This window comes from Paroedura picta, chromosome 5 (genome assembly GCF_049243985.1).
Source record: "Paroedura picta isolate Pp20150507F chromosome 5, Ppicta_v3.0, whole genome shotgun sequence".
Taxonomy (NCBI): domain Eukaryota; kingdom Metazoa; phylum Chordata; class Lepidosauria; order Squamata; family Gekkonidae; genus Paroedura; species Paroedura picta.
The window spans coordinates 91,387,269-91,408,669 of record NC_135373.1 but is presented as its reverse complement, the minus strand read 5'-3'; the positions used below and the strand labels follow the sequence as shown (position 1 = coordinate 91,408,669).

The window sequence follows — 21,401 nt, the reverse complement described above, 5'->3', positions numbered from 1 at the left end:
CTCACTTCCTACTAAGTGAGTTGCTGCATGAGTGGCCATTCCCAGAGCCTGCGCCAGATGCTGCACAGTGCTTATTAAGCCGTGGCCTGTGCAATGTTACCTTGGGATCCCTAGCTAACCTGTGGGTGTGTGCTGAGCTGAGGGCAGGGCAAGGCTCCTCTGGCCATACCCCTTTAATTGTGTACTTGGCTTACCGGTGTCTCTCTCCAGTGTCAGCAATGACCTGCCTGCTTCAGGGCACTTGCCACGTTTCGCGCCAGCCTCACCACAGTCCAGCATACACCGCTACAAGGCAGCGGTAAAGTGAGGGTGGGCCAAGTTGGGTGTCCAGAGAGGTGGAGAGGGAGCAAGTGAGTGCTGGTGCTTGCGTGTCCACCTGTACCTCCAGGGCAACATTGGATAGTGCCCAACTGGCTACCACCAGGCAGCATTGGCTACTGTGGGCACGGCACTCAGATAGCTGCAACAAAAGAAGGCAGGTGGGAAAGGCATGGCTGGTGCAAAGGGCATAGGGGAAACTGGTGCACAGGCAGGCACTGCAGCACTGGCACCCTCACAAGGCTAGGTAAACAGAGCCATTCCAGGCAACTTGGGCATGTTTAGTGTAGTGTAGAGAGCCAGTTTGGTGTAGTGGTTAGGAGTGCGGACTTCTAATCTGGTATGCTGGGTTCAATTCTGCACTCCCCCACATGCAGCCAGCTGGGTGACCTTGGGCTTGCCACGGCACTGATAAAGCTGTTCTGACCGAGCAGTGATATCAGGGCTCTCTCAGCCTCACCCACCTCACAGGGTGCCTGTTGTGGGGAGAGGAATGGGAAGGCTAATGTAAGCTGCTTTGAGCCTCCTTCAGTTAGAGAAAAGCGGCAACTCTCCTTCTTCTCCTTCTCCTCCTCCTCCTCCTCCTCCTCCTCCTCCTCCTCCTCCTCCTCCTCCTTCTTCTTCTTCTCCTTCTTCTCTTCCTTCTCCTCCTCCTCCTCCTCCTCCTCCTTCTAAGGCCCAGTAGTGCCACCCTATGCCTGCCTTACCCTTGCATGTTTATCCAGCCAAATTTAAGCACTTCTGTCTCACTTGTTTTCAAAGCTTAGTTGAAATCTGCAGGCCTTCAGGGTGGTTTCAGTTCAGGGTGAATTGTGCTCATGATCTTAGATCAAGTTCCCCAAGCTTTTTGAATCAGTGGAGTGCCTTTATAATTCTGGCACAGTGGTGGACACATTTAACAAATGGCTCCCACAAAATGGCTGCTGTACATGTCATAGCCAGTCACAAAATGGCTCTAACGCCTTACCTTCAGTCACACAGTAAAGATCCTTATGCTGTGGTGGTAGCTGCTGCCAAAATAACATTTTAAAAAATCTGCACAGACATTTAGACACCCTGCTGGGCAAAAGCCCTTCGTGGTCCCACCCACTTTCTAAGAAAATTGAGACAGGAAAGATGATGGTGGGCACCATGACCTTGGAGACCTCTGCCTTTGATCACTGACATACCACTTCCTGCTCTTTTGAGCACTGTTGCCCATTGTGGCTCTTGCCCCATCTTTCTGAAAAGTGAGCAAGGCCATTGCTCATTGGGGCTTGTGTTTGGCATATGGTTGCCACCTTGAAATGGTAATGAGTAAGCTGCAGATCTCTCTAAGGTGCTGGCCTCATGTCAGCAATGGGAGTAAAATGCTCTTCTGAGTGGTAGTAACTGGGTGTAAGTGATACAAGCTACACATCCATGGGCCAGGGAGCCTCTACTGAAAGTGACATCCCAAGTAAGCCATCAGATGTCTTTATAAATTAACCAAAAGAAACTGGCCAGTAAGGACTTGAAATACTGGAAAAAAAGATGGAATGCCAAAGGATGAAGGGCCAGGGGAGGAAGCTAACTGGCTCAAGCTCTTGAGAGCTTATAGAATCTGGGGGCGGGGAGCGGGGAGGAGGGAGAATAAGGGGGCAGTTGTTTTCAAGTGTACGTATTCTACTGACGTATAATGCATGTGTTACTGAAATGTTACTAAGCAAATGACAAACTTTTCAGCAACCGTGTTTCTTCTAAATTTGCTAATTAGGAATATAATGGAAACTAATTCTAACAGATTCAACAGTTGCATTTTTGCATGGATAAGTGAAAATTGGCTTTTAACAGGTAAAACTGTTAGTTCCATGCTTGCCTCTTTAATTACCTTTTGGTGCCATACATGTTGCATTAGCAGTGTGATTTCTCTGGAACTCATGGATCATGGATGAAATGGAAACTCAAGCAGATGACTTTGTGTCTTCATGGTGTAGGATATGGCTTCATAAGACATCTCTTACTGTCTTTTCCAAGGGCCACAGCATTTCAAATAGGGTGCCCAAAATTACAAAAAAATCTGTCAGTTTGGCTGGAGCAATAAAGACCTGCTTAGCTTGTAATTCACTAAATAGGACAGTAGAATGCTCTGTAGTTTGCCAGTTGCTCAACATCTTCTGTGTTTGCAGTCCTGGGCAGGAAGCAAAAATTATGAGCCACTGGAAGACCCGACTTTGACTGGGTCACACATTAAATAAACCTGCACCTTGGTACTGATTCAGGCCCAAGGGCAATAATAATAATAATAATAATAATAATAATAATAATAATATTTCAATTTATTAGTCACCACTCTTGGCCAAGGCCAGCTCGTGGCAACTCATAGCATAAAACCAATAAATTACAGTATGATCATATAAAACAGTACCTAATAAAACCTTGTTTTACAAAATAGCAAAGAAAACAGTGTAATAATCCTACTACTAACTGTGGCTCAGCCACCTTCTTAATATCTGACCCTGTGTTGGAATGTGATGGGATGGATGATGTACAAAAGGGGGGGACCCAAGATCTTCCTGCCCTAGCTGCAACCAAATGCCTGGTGGAAGAGCTCTGTCTTGCAGGCCCTGCTGAAGTGTGACAGCTCCAACAGGGCCCTCAGCTTGTCTGAGAGCTCATTCCACCAGATAGGGATCAGGACCTAAAAGGCCCTGGCCCTGATCAAGGCCAGGCGCACATCCCACAGGCTGGGGATCACCACTTTATTAGTCCCCGCCGAGCAAATATAGCATAATATAGTCCATTGCCTTTGTAATTATAAACTATATATGAATATAGTATATTAGAGTATAATAATATAATTATTGCCCTTGTAATTAAAAGTAGAATTTGTTTAGAGTTTTTTTCAGATTCTGAATACTAATGACAAAATTTGTATGGTTTTAGTTAATGGGAGACCTTTTTGGGGTTTTTTGGACTCCTGCCAAATGTTGAAATTGGCTGTATATTTAGCATTATGTGACACTGAAAGGAATAGAAGCATTGGCTCTCAAATTTGCTTTTAAAATGAGCTAATAAACTACTCCTGAAATGGTATCATGTGTAATCTTACAGGCTTCAGTATAAAATCTTGTAGTGTAACTAATGGCATATTGAGAGTACTTCATAAAAACCAATGTTCCCTGAAGAATAACTTTTTTTTTACTTTGGAGATTATTACTGTGGTTTTATGTAGCAGCTAAACCCAGTGCTTTAAATAGATTTAGTCTTGAGTAATTGCATAGGGTTGCACTGTAAGCTACTCATCAAATTTCCATAGATAACTTGTGAGTCCAGTTCAGATTCTGAGGTGCTATATAATTATTGCCAATTCTTCATTCTAACTGTAGCTTATTTAATATAGATCTTTCTCAAAAGTGCTTGTTCTGTATTCTAGCCTCCTGAAAAAGAAGGTGGTTTACCCCGCCATGTTGGTAACAAAACTGAATGTGCCTTGTTGGGGCTGATTCTGGATCTGAAACGAGACTATCAAGATATTAGAAATGAAATACCAGAAGAGACACTCTACAAAGTCTATACCTTCAACTCTGTTAGAAAATCCATGAGTACTGTGTTGAAGAACGCGGATGGCAGCTTCCGAATATTCAGCAAGGGTGCCTCGGAAATAGTACTTAAAAAGTAATTTACCATTTTAAATTAATGATCTCTCACATCTTAAGTGTTGACTTGTATTTATGGATTGTGTTCTGATGTTCCAATTGCATTTGGTTGTATTTGTTTTGTTTCTTTTTAGAATTCCCTAATTTAGAAATTGTTCCCGTAAGATTGACATTATTGTATCATATAACATAGCAAATATCCTAATCAGTTCTCTAAGTTTAAGCTGCTTCACTGCTTTTAGGTCAAGCTACCTTAGTAATTCTTCATGAAATATAAGGTTGCATTAAAACTTGCCCTAACATTGTAGAGGCTCTGACATATATATGGTCCAATAGCCATGTTAATGTTAGAGGTTAGCTACACAAAGGGTAATCTTCCAATTAACTTAGCTATTTCCATGATTAAGTAGTCAAATAATCACAATTCCTTTTTCTTTATGCTTTCTACATTATATTCCTGTTGGGCAGATAGAATTAGTCTACATATCCTCTAGTCCCATCATGCTTTTAATCTTGGGTTTTAAGTGGTAGACTGCACAGTTGAATCTGTAGCGACTGGGTGAAGGGGTAGCTGAAAGCATTTTTTTGTATCAGCAGTCTGAATTTACAATTTACAGAGAATCTTACCATTCAGTCAGTGGATCAGAGAAGACAGTTTAAAATGCCAATCAAACTAAACATCATGTTTGAACAGGCAATTCACATTAGTTTACAACAATGTTTCTCATCTTTTTTTACCATTGAGAAACCCCTAAAATATTCTTTAGGCTTCAAGAGACCTTAGAAGTGGCATGCTCATGCAGAATATGGTTGAGAAGCATAGCTGTGTACATGACCACCAGGTACCCCACCCCTTCCCACCCCATCCAGGCTCTTCATTGGCTGTTTTGGGACGGGGATGGGTGAGTTAACATGACCATATGTGGTCGTATTACCCAATAAATGTTTAACTGATATATAAAATTAACTCTCATCCATTCATAAAACCCTTCTAGTGTCGTCAAGAAACTCTAGGGTTTCATGAAACTCTGGTTGAGAAAGCCTGGTTTAGAAGCACAACATTCTAAAATGCCTTTGAAAATCTGAGTAGTCTGATTTGACAGATCTCGGAATTCCTAAAGTTTTATAAAACAACTCCTGAAAATGTGCACATCTTGTCAGAATGGATTTTGCTAGTCTTTGTTTTTATACATGCATTGGCATATAAAGTATTTTCCACTCAGATGTATGGAAAGAAAGGGTGGGATTCCCAGGAAGTACATCTAAAACAGGGATGACATTCAGGCTACGTGCCACAATTTCCACGTATTGAACTTCTGATGAATTCTGACATAAACCTCTCTCTATCCAGTGTAAAAATCAGTTGTGTTAAATGTATCAGGAGATGTATAATGACAAGTATAAATGTTAGTCAAGATAATTGGATCTCTTTTAAGATTCCATAACAACTAGGAAGGGGAGAATACAGTAGGAAGGAGAATTAGCCCTTGTGCTATTTCCAATATTATATCTGTCTCTTCCCCGCTACTTCAAGGACCAGTTGTGCAAGTGTGTACCTACTGTCCTTCAGCACTGTGATCCTAATACAGTTTGGGCTCCTTTCTCCCTCCTTTGAAACGTCTTATTCAAATTTTGATGAACTATTCTCTCGTGAAATGCTCAGTTAAGCTTTCAGTATTTTTAATATTTGGAAAAGTGATACCATCCTGCAGGATGCTTAACCTTTATGCCCTTCATTGAATGTCTGTGAATTTTGATGCTCTTTAACTGCCTTCTCCCTGCCCCCACCCCCAGGTGCTTTAAGATACTGAGTGCAAATGGTGAACCAAAAGTATTCAGGCCAAGGGACCGTGATGATATAGTGAAAACTGTGATTGAGCCAATGGCCTCAGAGGGACTGAGAACCATTTGTCTGGCATTCAGAGACTTTCCAGCAGGGGAACCTGAGCCAGAATGGGACAATGAAAATGACGTTGTCACAGGTCTTACATGCATTGCTGTTGTAGGCATTGAAGACCCTGTGAGGCCTGAGGTAAGTAAAACTCTCATCTTTACAGTGTGCCTTCAGGAATTCTTTATAAAGATGCCCCACTGTCACCTCTAGGGCTTTTACCAAGATTAAAAAACAAAAGAATAACTAGACATTCTGTTTAGTTACCTCTCATTATGATGAAATAATTTCTGAGATTTGGTTTAACCTAACTAAAAAGATCAGTTTATATGTTTATGTTGACTGATATGACCTCAGTCTTTCAAGCCCTTTGGTGAGTAAATTGTGTCATTTCTAGGAAAGCAGCCTACGATTATGAGGTTGGGTGAAAACATATACTGTCTTTGCATTGTTACAGAATCAATATAGATCCTATAAGTGAATTTCAAAAAACAAATCCTGCTAGGCAAGGAGCCTTCATAAAAAGTTTACACATGCATCTAGCCTAATAAAATAAGAAAAAAATACTACTGTCTTGTTAAATTAATCTGAGGCATAGTTTTCACCAATAATGGATAAAGTGGTAAACTTTGGTCTGTGGGTTGGGGGACTTTTATGTTTTGAATACCATCTGCACAAAACACCTACTTATCCATGTTTGAAGAGCTTTCTTTTAATGAAGGGACCATTCAAGTTATTGTAAACCATAATCTAACAGTCAAGTGGCACAGTTGATCCAAATGGGAGGCAAATAACCTTGTGGTGATGGGCTCTTAAGAAAATAACCAGAATAAGCCACCAAAATGCTAATTTCTTGATTCTGAAGGCAAAAATATGCATGCATACGTGTGTGTGTGTGTGTAAAATAATAATAACATGAAGATCAAACTTCCCCCTAGAAATGTGTAGAGCCCATAGTACAACTGAAGCTCAGTTTCAGAAGTACGTAATTACATAGTAAAACAGCATGTACGCTGGGGAGGGGGCTGAGTGTTGTGAACTGTTACAACAATATCCCTATCATTGAGAACTGTAGCAAATAGGTGTCTTTGTGCCTATTGTGATTTTTTTTTTCTTATATAGGTACCAGATGCAATAAGAAAATGCCAGCGTGCTGGTATAACTGTACGTATGGTTACTGGTGACAATATTAACACTGCCCGTGCTATTTCTTTAAAATGTGGCATTTTGCATCCTGGTGAAGACTTCCTGTGCATAGAAGGCAAAGAATTCAATAGACGGATACGTAATGAAAAAGGAGAGGTGAGTCTCACTATAATAAATATTCAAGTTTCAGTCGGAGTCTTTGTTATGAGACTAATTTAAATTATCTTTACAGATAGAACAGGAGCGAATAGACAAACTCTGGCCAAAGCTTCGCGTGCTTGCAAGGTCTTCCCCTACCGACAAACACACCTTAGTAAAAGGTAGGTGAATATCTTTGCAATGACACGAGCCAGTCCTAGAATAGAGGTCAGAATTTAAAAGAATCTGGGAGGGTCAGGATTGAATTCCCACTCTGCCACTGAAGGTTGCTGAATTATGTTGAGCCATGCACTATAAGCCTAGCACATCACATTGTGTGGTTTTGAGGATAAAAGGAAGAACATTGTAAGTTGCTTTAGGTACACACCATGGAGAAAGGTTGGGTATATGTGTCTAAGCAAATTTTTTAAATTTTTTCAAATATTTTGAAATATACCCATTCTTGCATTCACCTTGGCTGTAAAAAAAAAAGAAAGAACCCAAACTAATTTGCAAGTGCACAAAAAGAGTGGTATCGACAAAAAAAATCATCATAATAGTTCTTCACAGTAATGGAATATAGGTGTTCAAGAGAGCTGGAGTTTTTATATGGTATGGATAGCACAATTATGCTAAATTAGCACATAACTGAATTCATTATTAACCTCATGTTTGAATTAATACCAATGGTGTTTTGATTTTAGGTATAATAGACAGTACAGTTTCAGAACAGAGGCAAGTTGTAGCTGTGACTGGTGATGGAACCAATGATGGGCCAGCACTGAAAAAAGCAGATGTCGGCTTTGCTATGGTAAGGAATTTGACTGCTGTTATCAATGTTTTTAGTAAAAATACAGCAACTTAAGCAAGTTGCTAGGATTGGTTGCAGTGGAAGCATTTATGTTATGCTGATGACTGAATAAAAAAAGCATTGCCAAGATCAGAACTGAATGTGCCTTGCTCTGCCTTCCTGGCTTCTATTTGGCTCTGTTCTCAGACAATTATAGTGCCAGGATTGCATAGCTGAAAACAAGTGTACAAGGCAAATAATGCCCGTGAGTCGAATCAAGACTAAAATTCCATTAGTGGAACAGAACTTTCCTGTTTCCTCCTTTCCACTGCAACCCAGTGATTATCACTAAAATGCTGCCTCTGGTGGGTAAAGGACTGTGTGGCATGCAGGCATTCTGCAGTGGGAAAGGAGGAATTGGTGGGAATTGCCCCTCCACTTTCATTAGTAAAACATATAATTTGGATCCAGCCCCAAATCTGGAAGTTACCTATTTTGTACAAGACTATATAGAAACACTTTAATTGTAATTGTAGTACATTTTCTTTTCCAGGAAAATAATAGTGACGTACATCTAAAATTCATATTTAAGTACATACATCTTCTGAATTTGTACAAACCTGAGACATAGTGGAAGTAGTATGTTAATGCTGAAATAGATTTTACTTTGATAAATTTGTAATGAAATAAAAGTTTATAAAGAAACTTCTAGTAAAGTAGTATAGTGGGAAAGCAAGGGATGAGACTAATAGGGAATTGGAGTAAATCTTTTGAGAAATGTGTTGCTGCTTCTTGTGGCAGAGAAGATCACACAAAAACTTACCATTTACTGTTAGAAGTGTGGTGGGCTGTGAGATGCTGCTGTGGTTCCTGCTAAACTGCTTCTATTTCTGAGCACCTAATTTTGAGATTGGATTTCATTTGTTCTTTCTGTTCCTTGTCACAATGGAATTGTGACACCGCAACTAAGATCAGTGTAGACTATCTTTCTAGAATTTGGTATCAGGTGGATGACGCTTACATGACACTGAACCTTGCTTTATGTTTTTTTTTCTTTTTGATGCCAAACTCTCTTTTTCCAGAGAGCAGAACCAATCAATCTAGTTATGCTTGTTGGGGGGCCTGTAGATACTTCCCATACTATTCTCATGTAGCGTTTGAAGTCAGAGTGCCATGCTTAGTTGACACTAACTTGAAGGAGGCAAAGATCTTTTTAACAGCCATGTTATATAAAACATGATTTTTGCTCCTTACACTAGAACATGTGCAGCTTTTAAATCTGTGCAGAATTAACTATTTATCAGCAATCTGTTACTCTTATAAAATATACTGCCTTTCTGTGCTAAAATTAGATTGATTTGCTTTGGTGACATGAAAAACTCAAGTACTGTTGTGCCATCTAGTGGCATTGTGAATTAACTGCTGTTAACTTATCACAACATGTATCCAGAGCAGATGTTTAGAAAACACCCAGTTTCCACCACTCTTATTATGCAACTTTCTTATGTTTGCTGCTATTCATTTCAACAAATCAAGTTGTTGGTTGGGATGAAAGCAATACAAGAGAATTAATTGCTGTGATCAACCTGTCCTTTAAAGCAGGGGTAGTCAACCTGTGGTCCTCCAGATGTTCATGGACTACAATTCCCATAAGCCCCTGCCAGCAAATGTTGGCAGGGGCTCATGGGAATTGTGGTGCATGAACATCTGGAGGACCACAGGTTGACGACCCCTGCTTTAAACCACCGAGATAATAACCAGTTGCTTTTAAGTTGAAGGAATGACTGGTGCTATCATTTGAAACTGCATAAATCTGATGCTGGCTTGATAGTATATGCACTGCCCAGGCTTCAAAGTGTATTACAGCACAGTTTTATAGACCGCCTGGTGGTAATTGCTTAAATTCCAAGGTATGTGGCTGAAATGTGATAATGCCTACTACTGCTTATGTCCTGCCTGTTGTTTTGGTCATCTTTTCAGGGTATTGCTGGAACAGATGTTGCTAAAGAAGCTTCTGATATCATTCTTACAGATGACAACTTCTCAAGCATTGTTAAAGCAGTTATGTGGGGACGAAATGTATATGACAGTATTTCCAAGTTCCTTCAGTTCCAGCTTACTGTCAATGTAGTAGCTGTAATTGTTGCTTTCACAGGAGCATGTATTACGCAAGTAGGTATCTATGTGCTCATTTTCAGCTGTAAATTCTGTTACATCCAGAATTATCTCTAGAGCTTTTTATCAAAGGTGCTCTTAAGAGGCACATTCCCACATTTCAGTTGAATATTTCTAGTACAAAATTGTTGACTTTCAAGATATTTGTGATATATTAGGAAACATATTTTTCTATAGGATTCTCCCTTAAAAGCTGTTCAGATGTTATGGGTAAACCTTATAATGGACACCCTGGCCTCTCTTGCTTTGGCAACGGAACCTCCCACAGAGTCTCTCTTGCTTCGAAAACCATATGGTAGAAATAAACCTCTCATCTCACGCACAATGATGAAGAATATTCTAGGACATGCTTTCTACCAACTCGTGGTTGTTTTCACACTTCTGTTTGCAGGTAAGAATTCTAAAATTCATTGTATTTTTTTTAGTAATAAGCTCTTGTGGCTAGCCCTTGAAAATTGCTGTTGTCTCCTCTCCAGTGTGCTATTTGCATGGGAATATTTTACCTTGGAATTGGCCCTAGATTTTTAGAAGATATCACTCTCTCCTTCACAGGTGAAAAAATCTTTGACATTGACAGTGGAAGAAATGCACCACTGCACGCTCCTCCTTCAGAGCACTATACTATAGTATTTAATACGTTTGTGATGATGCAGCTCTTTAATGAAATAAATGCCCGAAAAATTCATGGTGAAAGAAATGTATTTGAAGGAATTTTCAATAATGCTATCTTCTGTACTATAGTTCTTGGCACATTTATTGTACAGGTGAGTAGACAGTTACTTTAGTAATTGGTGCTTTCTGTATGTCAGAATAGATATCACTGGGCAAGACATGATACAGTATATAATTCTCTATCATTCAACTAACTGAAATTGAAGGTTGTTACCTGCAGTAATTTATTTACTGATTTGCAAACTTTGTATGCCGCCTTTCTGCCCAGTCAGGCTCATCATTACTCAAATGCATTTACAAGCCTAGCATCAACAGCTTTCTTAATTACACTTTGTTCTCTGTGGATTTTAAGTCACAGGAATGGGCTTCAGAACTACCAAGTAATTACTACAATGCTTGCTGAAATTGGTCTAAGGTAAAGGTATCCCCTGTGCAAGCACCGAGTCATGTCTGACCCTTGGGGTGGCGCCTTCTAGCATTTTCATGGCAGACTCAATATGGGGTGGTTTGCCAGTGCTTTCCCCAGTCATTACCGTTTACCCCCCAGCAAGCTGGGTACTCATTTTACCGACCTCGGAAGGATGGAAGGCTGAGTCAACCTTGAGCCGGCTGCTGGGATTGAACTCCCAGCCTCATGGGCAGACAGCTTCAGACTGCATTTCTGCTGCCTTACCACTCTACCCCAAAAGAGGCTCTAAATTGGTGTACATTAGTTTTTTTTCACATTACACAATTCAAGATAGAAATTATATTTGACTGTCAGACTAAATGTTTTTGATCTTATTCTGATTAACTTTTAGAAGAGAGGTATTGGATACTTTCAGTTTTAACTGGTAGTTAAACAGAATTGAGGTTTGCATTAGGAAGTACTTGCATTACACGGGCAGTATTTCTAGGGTAAACAAAGCTTAGGGCGCAATTGCATTGGTAGTTATTTGTAGTTATTGGATAAAAGTAAGCAACTGCATTTGCTAACCTGAAAGTGAGAGCCTAAATTGTGTATCATTTAGTAGCAAACAAACCTGCTTCATTTCTTTTAACAGATAGTTATAGTGCAGTTCGGTGGAAAGCCTTTCAGTTGCTCAGAACTTACAGTAGAACAATGGCTATGGTCAATTTTTCTAGGAATGGGAACACTGCTTTGGGGCCAGGTAAGGACACACAAACTCCCCTTCTCCTACTGACACCCCCAGTTAAATATGTGCACAATCTGCATTTTCAACAAGTGAAAAGCACAATAAAAGTGTTCTATGTGTATACTGTAATTCTTCCATTGTAAGCAACTTATTCCATGCTGCTTTACTTCCATTTTGAATTTTCAAACAACTTTGAGAAAAGGCTGCTTTATTGGTTCAGTCTTCCCTACTGCTGCCTGTCGCCAAGTACTAGTAGTATGCCTTTATTGCTTCCACTCATGTGTTCCTGAAATATTGGCTGACTTCCTATGTCCTTACAATTTCCTAAGTAGCTTTCTTATAATGTTTTGAGGATAAATCTGTAGTCATTTATTTGGAATTGTATATGACTTTTGAAGTGTTTTTTTTTTAATTTTAGCTGTTTAATAAAATTACCCTTTTCCCCAAATTGCCTATAGTTGATATCTACAATTCCAACCAGCCATTTAAAATTTCTAAAAGAAGCTGGCCATGGAACACAGAAGGAGGAGATTCCAGAAGAAGAATTAGCAGAAGATGTTGAGGAAATTGATCATGCTGAAAGAGAACTCCGACGTGGTCAGATCTTGTGGTTTAGGGGCCTAAACAGGATACAAACTCAGGTATGGTCTTGGAAAAGGTAGGAAACGGTGAGGGTTGAAGGGGTTATGAATTTCCCATTGCTCTCAGTTCCAGTGTGGGGTGGGAGGGTAGTCTTAATTTGTATGAATGTTCCCTACATGGGGAAATGGATGATTCTAATGCCTCAAGCGCCTTCTTCACTTCATCTCTGAATGCCTCTTTTGCCTCTTTATCTGCTCTATAAAAGTGCCTTTTTTCTTTACTTTTTTATGTGTTGTAGATGGGATGGTCCTTTCTCTTGTTCTCTCTCTCTCTTGCTGAGCAAGCTGTCACAATCTCTGATTCCTTGCAGATGGATGTAGTGAATGCTTTCCAGAGTGGAACTTCCATTCAGGGGGCTCTAAGGCGGCAACCTTCCATCGCCAGCCAGCATCATGATGTAACAAATATTTCTACCCCTACACATGTAGTGTTTTCCTCTGCTACTACTGCTTCTACTACTGTGGGGTGTGAGTGTGTGTTCCTAAGTGCATGAATTTAACATTTCCTGATCCTCACACCTAACGTTTCTCATTTTCTCCTATAGTCTTTAAATTCATAATTAAAGCTTCTCATTTTTTTTCTCACAAAATGGGAGTCCTCAAACCCATCCCCTTTTTTTCTTTGAGGGCTACAACACAGGTGGAACAGTTTCAGCAAAGATATACAGTGAATGCTGTAAGCCTGCATATATTGTGCCTTTGCTCTTGCACAGAGGGGATGTTGAGAAAGAAAGAAAAAAAGCAATTGGAATTAGAAATAACTGTGATAAATATTTGAGTATATGCCTTCATTTGTAACTGCTTGCAAGAAGCGATACAATATAACTTGGGAGATTACAATTGGCCCAGTTTGGCTTGAAATCTTTTGTTGCAGAGATAAGTTGTTTAGCTTGCCTGTGTTTCAGGTTTATTGCAGAATTGTAGGACTTTCTAAGACACAAAACTAAGCGGGATAAGAAAGGTAACTTTCTAAGACACAAAACTAATATTTGTCTTCTAGCTTATTTTCCCACGAGAGATCGTTCTGTGTTGATCCACTGTAGTGTTTAGAATCAGAATGCTTAATTGAAAATACAGAAATTAAGATTACAGATATTTGTGGAGAAATGGCACAATTACTGTAGAATCCTTCAAATTAACCTTAAATCCTAAAAGTTCAAGTTTTTCCTGAATGGAGAAGGCACGTTATTTCTAAACATAGATTTTCTTTAGATTAAATCTTATTCCAATAGAAAATAAAAGTCTGGCAGTTCTTAATAAATAGACCTTGATAAGGTTTTCTCCCTTCACACTGTTCTTTATATGCCCTTACAGGACCAATGCTGGATTGCATGGAACTGTATTTCAATATTTTGTTTCATTTTTAAAATACCCTGCCAATATTTGTCTGCCATATATTGGTGGGGGGGCACCCCTGTTAATTCTGGTTTGTTTGAAATTTTTATATGCCCACCTTTCTATTGACCAAGTTAGGACACAAGGCGGGTAATAGTAAAAGGATATAGATTGTCTAAAACAGCAATTACATCTCATCTAACTATCGTGTACTACTAAGTGTATACTTAAGCTTCAGAAGTACCACTTGACAAGACCCTTATCTGTAAACTCATCTTGTTTCCTCAGATCAGATAAAACATATGCATTATATATAGGGAGTAACCCTGAGCAGATTCTATTTGGACCTAGTAAGTCCGAGTAAGGAAAATGTTCTTAGGATTTCAGCTGTAGTATCTTAAAATGAGAGAGGTCTGAGCAGATATTTCTTTATTGCTTTCAATGGAATAATATTGTTCATTCCACCTCTTTGATACATCAGGTTGGGTTCAAAGATGCTCTTCTGTAAATAGAAGGCATTGTCATTCTTACAAGGACTAATGTGCACGTTTTTTCCCCTGATCTTGCACTTGAACTAGGGTTACCTATGCCTTAACATGTGCAGTTCTAGGAAACAGCACAAGTTTCATGTTTCCAGTAGAATCAGTGTTCAGAACAACACATCTTTTTGTCTTGAGCGTTTTAAGTGTTATGTTATCATGGCGCATTAATAATTAAAGGATGTTTCATTATTGTAATATTTATGTGTGACAGACATGCAAGTGCAAATCTTAATACTGTTTCTATACCATGAATTGTCAGTTTAGCAAAGTGCTTCCAAGGAATGTTGCTATCAAATTGCATTTAGCATTTATCAGGCTGCCGATATAATTAAGCCTCAACATTGCCAGATCTGTGGATACTTAAATCTGGAGATAGGAACCATGAATAGACAAGAGAGATCTTTTCACAAACCTGAAAAACACTCAGGGTTTGCAAAAAAAATCTGTTTAATCCCCCATAAAATAATTGCAGTCTGTGTAGCCTTAAGAAATTAATGACCTTAGTGGCTGTCACTAGGAAACCACTCCGTGCTGCCAGCTTTCAGGATTTGATATCTGCCAATAAAAGGCAGAGGGGAGCGGCAGACCCCATTGTAGGAGGGGAGTCATAAGGACAAGGCCTGGCACCAATCTCTGGGTGAATTTATACCGTGCAACCTGCATAACTCAATCAGGTTTGGCTGGTTGCCTACTATTCAACAGCAGATACCCCATGAAAGCCAGTGTGGCATAACTGTTAAGAGTCTGAGATTAGGAACTGGAAGACCCAGACTCTAATCACCACTGCATCATGCAAATTACTGAGTGACCTTGGTCCAGTGATACATTCTCAGCTTAACCTCCCTTACAGCATTGTTGTGAGGATAACTTGAAGAACATGAGAAAGATTAAGCAACTTTGAGTCCCCATTGTGTAGAAAGACAGAGTATAAATGAAGTAAATAAATATAACTGCAAGAAGGCAGGGAGAAGGTAAGTTAGTTAATAATAAGAAATCAGTGAAAGGAGGGAGGATATGGGAGTGGCCAGGAGAAGGTAAAGAGTAAACAGCATGGATAGGGGGATTCGGGGGAAAGCTAAGTACCCCCTGCAAGTCTTTGTGGGTTCCCCACCAAACAGCTGGATCCAGCAACCAGCATCTCATAACTTAGTCATAGTTTTCCTACCAGGGGAAGGGAAGGTGGGGAAGCTGAAGGAGGAGGGGAGCAGATAAATGTAGATTGGCTGTAGATAGGAAGAGGGGGAAATAGAAAAATGAGATGGGCTATGGGGGCTTTCAGAGAAGAGATCCTGGGGAAGGGGGAAATGTTACTTCCTGCAAGACATTGCAAGTTTCCTACCACACAACTGGGTTGATTGCCAGCACCGTATACCCAAGAACTACCTGGTAACTGGCACGATATCAAAACTGCATTAGTTTCCACTAGTGGACGTGTTTTCCTCCATGGAAAGAAAGCCTTGTGCTAGTGGAAGGCTCTTTTCTGAGGAGTAAAGTAGAACATTAATGGAATGGTTCTGTGTGGGATCTCATCCTATGAAACTGCATCTGGAGAAGGAAAGGCTGTGATGTAGCAAGAGAACTGCTTTGAAGTGGTTAAGTGGGTTGGCAGAAGGGATTGTGCTGGTACTTGGCTCTTGTAGCCCGTTCTTACATGTTCAGGGAAATGCCGAATTGTAACTTTGGAGTTGGGAGGCAGATTTCTTCCAGGCCAGACTAGCCAGGGATTCTGTTTTTTTGGAGGGGAGGGTCATCACCTAAGCATGGAATTGGGGTCACTGTGGGTGGGCAGGTAGTGGAGGGTTGGGCTCAATGACCCTGGAGGTCCCTTCCAACTCTGTTGATTCTCTGAATTGTTATGTTGTTAGTTGCGAAGTCATGTCCGACCCATCGCGACCCCATGGACAATGATCCTCCAGGCCTTCCTGTACCATTCTCCGGAGTCCATTTAAGCTCTACGAATACAAACCCCTAACTGTTATGCAATTTCCACAAGCAAATTATGATGAAAATAACCTATTATTATGTATAGGTAAAGGTATCCCCTGTGCAAGCACGGGGTCATGTCTGACCCTTGGGGTGACACCCTCCAGCATTTTTCATGGCAGACTCAATATGGGGTGGTTTGCCAGTGCCTTCCCCAGTCATTACCGTTTACCCCCCAGCAAGCTGGGTACTCATTTTACCGACCTCGGAAGGATGGAAGGCTGAGTCAACCTTGAGCCGGCTGCTGGGATTGAACTCCCAGCCTCATGTCAGACTGCATGTCTGACACCTTACCACTCTGCACCAAGATTATTATTATTAATTGCCACTGATTTCTATATTTTCATTAAATGAAACAAGTTCATGTTAAAACATACTTTAAATTGAAACCATAAAATAAATGGACTGATGAAATGAGATCTGGGTGAAGGGTGATAACAGAATTCTAAAACACTGAACTCTGACACTACAGAACATACGGAGTGTTTTGTTCCTCTGACTAGCGATCCCTAACCTGTGGGCCGCGGACCACATGTGGTCCTTCGACTAATTGGAGGTGGGCCCTGAAGGACGCCTTCTCCCCCCCCCCAGCCCTTTACAACATACTTCATTGTTATGGCATGTCTGTATCTTATTTTGAAGGGATGTTTAAACATTACCATAGCGATCAGAGAGCGCTAGGGCAGTGGTTGAGAGTAGAGGAGTAAACAACCCCCCCCCCCCACCGGGCCTCAGTAAAAGGCGTTGAGTGGTCCCCGGCGTTGAGTGATCCCCGGTGATAAAAAGGTTGGGGACGACTGCCTCTGACCATGCAGTGGGAAAGAAGAATTAGATCAGGGCCAATGTGGACCAATCCTTTGTATGATTATGTGATCACTCTACCTCCCTCTTTCCCTCTCTGTCACAGAACAATTGGTCTTATATGGCCTCTGTGGTAAAGGAAGGGTTAGGCTAGACAAGCTGTATTAACATTGATGGCAGTTTTATTCAACATATTAAAATATACTGATTATCAACTCGATAAACTGGGTAGCTTCTCTTGGCCATAAAAAGCAGCGTTTCAACTGCTGTGTACCAAATATAGAGAATCTCATTACTTGCTATGTTGTTTTTTTCAATTCTGCAGAAATTAATTTCACCATTGTTTGTGCTTATGAAGGTCACCATCAGTATGAGAATCCGCTGTGCATAACTGTTTCATATATATTTCTATTTTGTTTTTATTTTAGTATATATGCATGTGACTGAAATGTTTCACCTCACAATGTGCAGGTAGAAGACAGCAAACATCTGTATCTTACAGATAAAATATTATTTTGTATTTCTTCTTGATGCCACAAATCCTTTGTGGAACTTCATATTACTATGAAAGTATTTTCTGTGTGGTATATACTCAAATATTTATATTTTAAGAGTTGTTTTTACATGCTAATGGAGAAAAATGCAACCTTTTGATACTTTGCTTTGATTTTATAGTGTGAAGCATCTTAATTCACAGCATTAGGCTTATAAAGTTACCCCCCACCCAACCCCACCCCTGTATGTTTCAAAACTAATATTCAGTTTATTAAATCAAGCAGTGTTTTTTTCAGATTGGCTTTTTAAACAGAAAACAATCAGTGCTAATTTAAGTGAAGCATTAAATTTTGTAGAGCTCTCCATTTTTTCAGTGCACATAATTTTTATTCCTACTGTAGTCTGATAGAGCTGTACTGAAATGCTTTTCAATTTTCTTACAGTTTATTGCAAGTTCCACTGCATTACCATACAAATTTAGTTTACTCATGTCTAGTTGTTTGTAGACTCAAACTCATAAAACCATGTTCCACTGATTGTAAGCCTGCTGTATTCTAACCTTGGTGTTTTTTTATATTTACAGATCCGAGTGGTGAACGCATTTCGTAGTTCTTTATATGAAGGTTTAGAAAAACCTGAGTCAAGAAGTTCAATCCACAACTTTATGACGCATCCAGAGTTTAGAATAGAAGATTCTGAGACTCATATTCCTCTTATTGATGATACTGATGCTGAAGATGATGCGCCAACAAAACGCAACTCAACTCCTCTTCCACCCTCTCCCAACAAAAATAACAATGCAGTTGACAGTGGAATTCATCTTACAACAGACTTGAACAAGTCTGCTACCTCTTCTTCCCCAGGGAGCCCACTACATAGTTTGGAAACATCACTCTGATTGTAAGCTGAATGTTTTAACACATTAGCTGCATTGTAAAGAAACAAATTGAAACTTGGGTCTTCTACTCTTTGTGATGGGCAAGAAGGTATTCTTGTCTTGGACTTCAACAAGAAGATACACACTTGTACGAATGTAGATTTATTTTTTTAAAAAGAGCTTTCTGCCAGACTTGAGGGTGCTTTGGGGAGGGGAGGGGGGTAATAATGAACTCTGACAGATAAACAGTAACTTGGCATAAGTGACCTGTGGATCATCAGCTGTACTTAAGAATGGCCCTTATGAGTGCATTGAGCAGAGCTTTAGTTTCTCGTTCCTTTATGAAGAGAGGGCTGGGAAGGGCGAGGGAGCCCTGGATCACTGAATTGATAACTTTAATTTCTGTTGTTGGCTGTTAATAATTTGGATTATTTATGTTTATAAATGATACAGATCTGTTTACAAGGTTTGTAGATACTTTTTGTTCCTGTTCATAGATGGGAAGCTTCCTTATAAATGATGCAAACAAAAAAAAAATTAGTCCATCAAATACTGCTGTATTTTCAGGAAAGGGGTGTTTCTATTGAAACTGTACTAAATTTTTGCCTGCAATTTACCCTGTTAAATTTTGTAGATAAAATTGCTACTACTAATAGCCAAATAGGGTAACACTAATGCTTTGTAAAAACCATGAGCAGTGGTGTTCTAATGAAGTTATGGCCTGTCCTAATTAGTTTCTTAAACATTTACTACTTAATGGTTTTGAAACAACTGTTAAATTTTTAAAAACTGAGAAACTTGATAAATAACTTCTGTTCAAAATTTAGTAGAGGATTGTTTAATGCAGGACAATGTGATGGAACTTGCTTGAAATACTTTTGTTATCTCAGGCAAAATGGATTAAATCAAAATACATCAGAACCTTAGTCCTTTTGGTTTTTGTCTAAACACAGTAGTTTAGTGCTGTCTTGGTGAACTGTGAGTGGAGCTGTTTATTTTTCTGATCTAGTATCCTTACAGCATGAAGGCTGTTGGCATCTGGAACATTATGAATAGGTAGTATACATGTTTTCTTTTGTTTTGAAATTCATTTGTAAAAAAATAAATAAATCAGCCCTTTTTATTAAAATAAATCTGCACCAATGGTTTTTGCAGGACTTGGTCCCTTTACAATGTTAAGAACTTACAAATATTGTTTTAATTTTTGTGGGTTCATTTTGGGTGGACATTTAGCAAATATGCAATTTTCCATTTTCTCAATAAAATGGAAGGCTTGCAATCGGTCAGGCTGGAAGACTATAGGCTAAAGGACTTAATAGCAAAATTTGCTGTCCTATAAAGATATTTTTACTTGCTTTTTAAAAATCTTTAATTGGACTTGTATTTAAATGAAGAATACCGATCTTTGTAAATAACTTTCTGGGGGCCAAAAATAGCAAGAAAATTAATAATGTTCTCTCATGAGGATCTGCAAACCGACTTCTTAAAAGCCACTGTCTTTAAAGTTCATTTCTCCTTTTCCCTTTGTCTTTTTAACCTTTTCTCTTCCTAAAGTTACTAGATGCATTTCTTTTGCCAAGGAAGCCAAACGAGAAATAAGAATGCTGAAGAAACTTAGTTGAAATATATAGTTTGAAAGTACAGTCAAGTGGAAAAATGAAAGAGTAGCTTTTTCATGTACTGAGCCATGGCTGAAGACACCCAGGGAATGATCTTTGTTTATTTTAAAGTTTTTTGTAAGAGCTGTGCCTTTCTTGCAAGGGGAAATTATGATGTTCATCGTCATTGTCCTGTGCAGTCCACATGGGTGCTGCTCAGACCAACCACAAGATGTTTTAACTAGCCTAGTAACAGAGCAGGAGGAGCTCCTCCTATCTGGAGATATTGGAGATGTTTTCCCACCTAACTGTCATGTTCCAGGGCGGGACTCTGAATCCTCCTTCGGTTTTCTCTTTGCCGTTGCTGGAGTTAAATACTTCCTAACTAGCTCTTCAGTTCCTCAGAAAGAAGGGGGAAAATGTTGTTCTTTTTTTTTTTTTAATCATGTTTAGTGAAAATGACCAGAACACATGAACACTCTGTGTGTTTGGGTGAGAGCCATAAATTATTGGCGTGTAAAATTTGCCAGCAGCTTACCCCCAAAGCTAGGGCTAATCATGCTTCCCCAACTAAAGGTAGCTTTGAGGGAAACCACTCTCCAGCTGGACTTCTCATGCCCCATCAATGGTTTCAACTCATTTGGGGAGAGCCAGTGTAGTGCAATGGTCCCCAACCCCTGATCTGGGGACCAGTACCGGTCTTTGGATCATTCGGTAGCGGGCCACAGCTCCTCCTCCCCAGCTGCTGCTTCAGGTGCTGCCTTGCCACTCTGCTGCTGGCTCATCTTTGGTGCTCTCCACCGGCCACCATGGCTGGGGCTCTCCATCAGCGTGGCACTGTGGGAAAGCAAATGGAGCAGGGGCTCAGGTGGCGGCAATGTCCCTTGGCAAAAGACTACCCCCCCCCCTCCTAGGCCTCAGTAAAATTGTTAAGCGTTGACCGATCCCTGGTGATAAAAAGGTTGGGGACCACTGGTGTAGGGTATTGGTTAAGAGTGGCATACTCTAATCTGGAGAACTGGATTTGATTTCCCACTCCTCGACGTGCAGCAAACCGGGTAACCTTGAACTAGTCATTGTTCTCTTAGAGCGATTTCCATAGAACAGTACTCTCTGCCCCACCAACCTCACTGGGAGAGGAAGGGAAAGTTGTTTGTAAGCCAATTTGGGACTCCTGTGGTTCGTTAAACCAATTCTAAAGACAGGGCTCCTTACGTTGCTGACTTCCTACACTGCACACTCCATC

General features: G+C 40.0%; 1 protein-coding gene across 11 annotated transcripts in view; it reads left to right on the top strand.

Annotated features, from left to right (window-relative positions):
• The window catches only part of ATP2B1 (ATPase plasma membrane Ca2+ transporting 1), an 89,418-nt gene extending 69,940 nt beyond the window's left edge, over positions 1 to 19,478 (top strand). For 9 of the 11 annotated variants that reach the window (XM_077339015.1, XM_077339020.1, XM_077339011.1 and 6 more), the window contains 12 exons: positions 3,713 to 3,954; positions 5,730 to 5,967; positions 6,949 to 7,128; positions 7,205 to 7,292; positions 7,815 to 7,921; positions 9,881 to 10,072; positions 10,253 to 10,466; positions 10,628 to 10,839; positions 11,791 to 11,898; positions 12,342 to 12,524; positions 12,836 to 12,922; positions 18,264 to 19,478. In XM_077339015.1, coding sequence (XP_077195130.1) covers positions 3,713 to 3,954; positions 5,730 to 5,967; positions 6,949 to 7,128; positions 7,205 to 7,292; positions 7,815 to 7,921; positions 9,881 to 10,072; positions 10,253 to 10,466; positions 10,628 to 10,839; positions 11,791 to 11,898; positions 12,342 to 12,524; positions 12,836 to 12,922; positions 18,264 to 18,578 — 2,166 coding nt within the window. In that variant the 3' untranslated portion in view covers positions 18,579 to 19,478. Of the gene's footprint in view, positions 1 to 3,712; positions 3,955 to 5,729; positions 5,968 to 6,948; positions 7,129 to 7,204; positions 7,293 to 7,814; positions 7,922 to 9,880; positions 10,073 to 10,252; positions 10,467 to 10,627; positions 10,840 to 11,790; positions 11,899 to 12,341; positions 12,525 to 12,835; positions 12,993 to 18,263 lie in introns of all 11 variants that reach the window. The other 2 variants (XM_077339022.1, XM_077339021.1) reach the window with 2 other exon arrangements.
• The last annotated feature ends 1,923 nt before the right edge of the window (positions 19,479 to 21,401 follow it).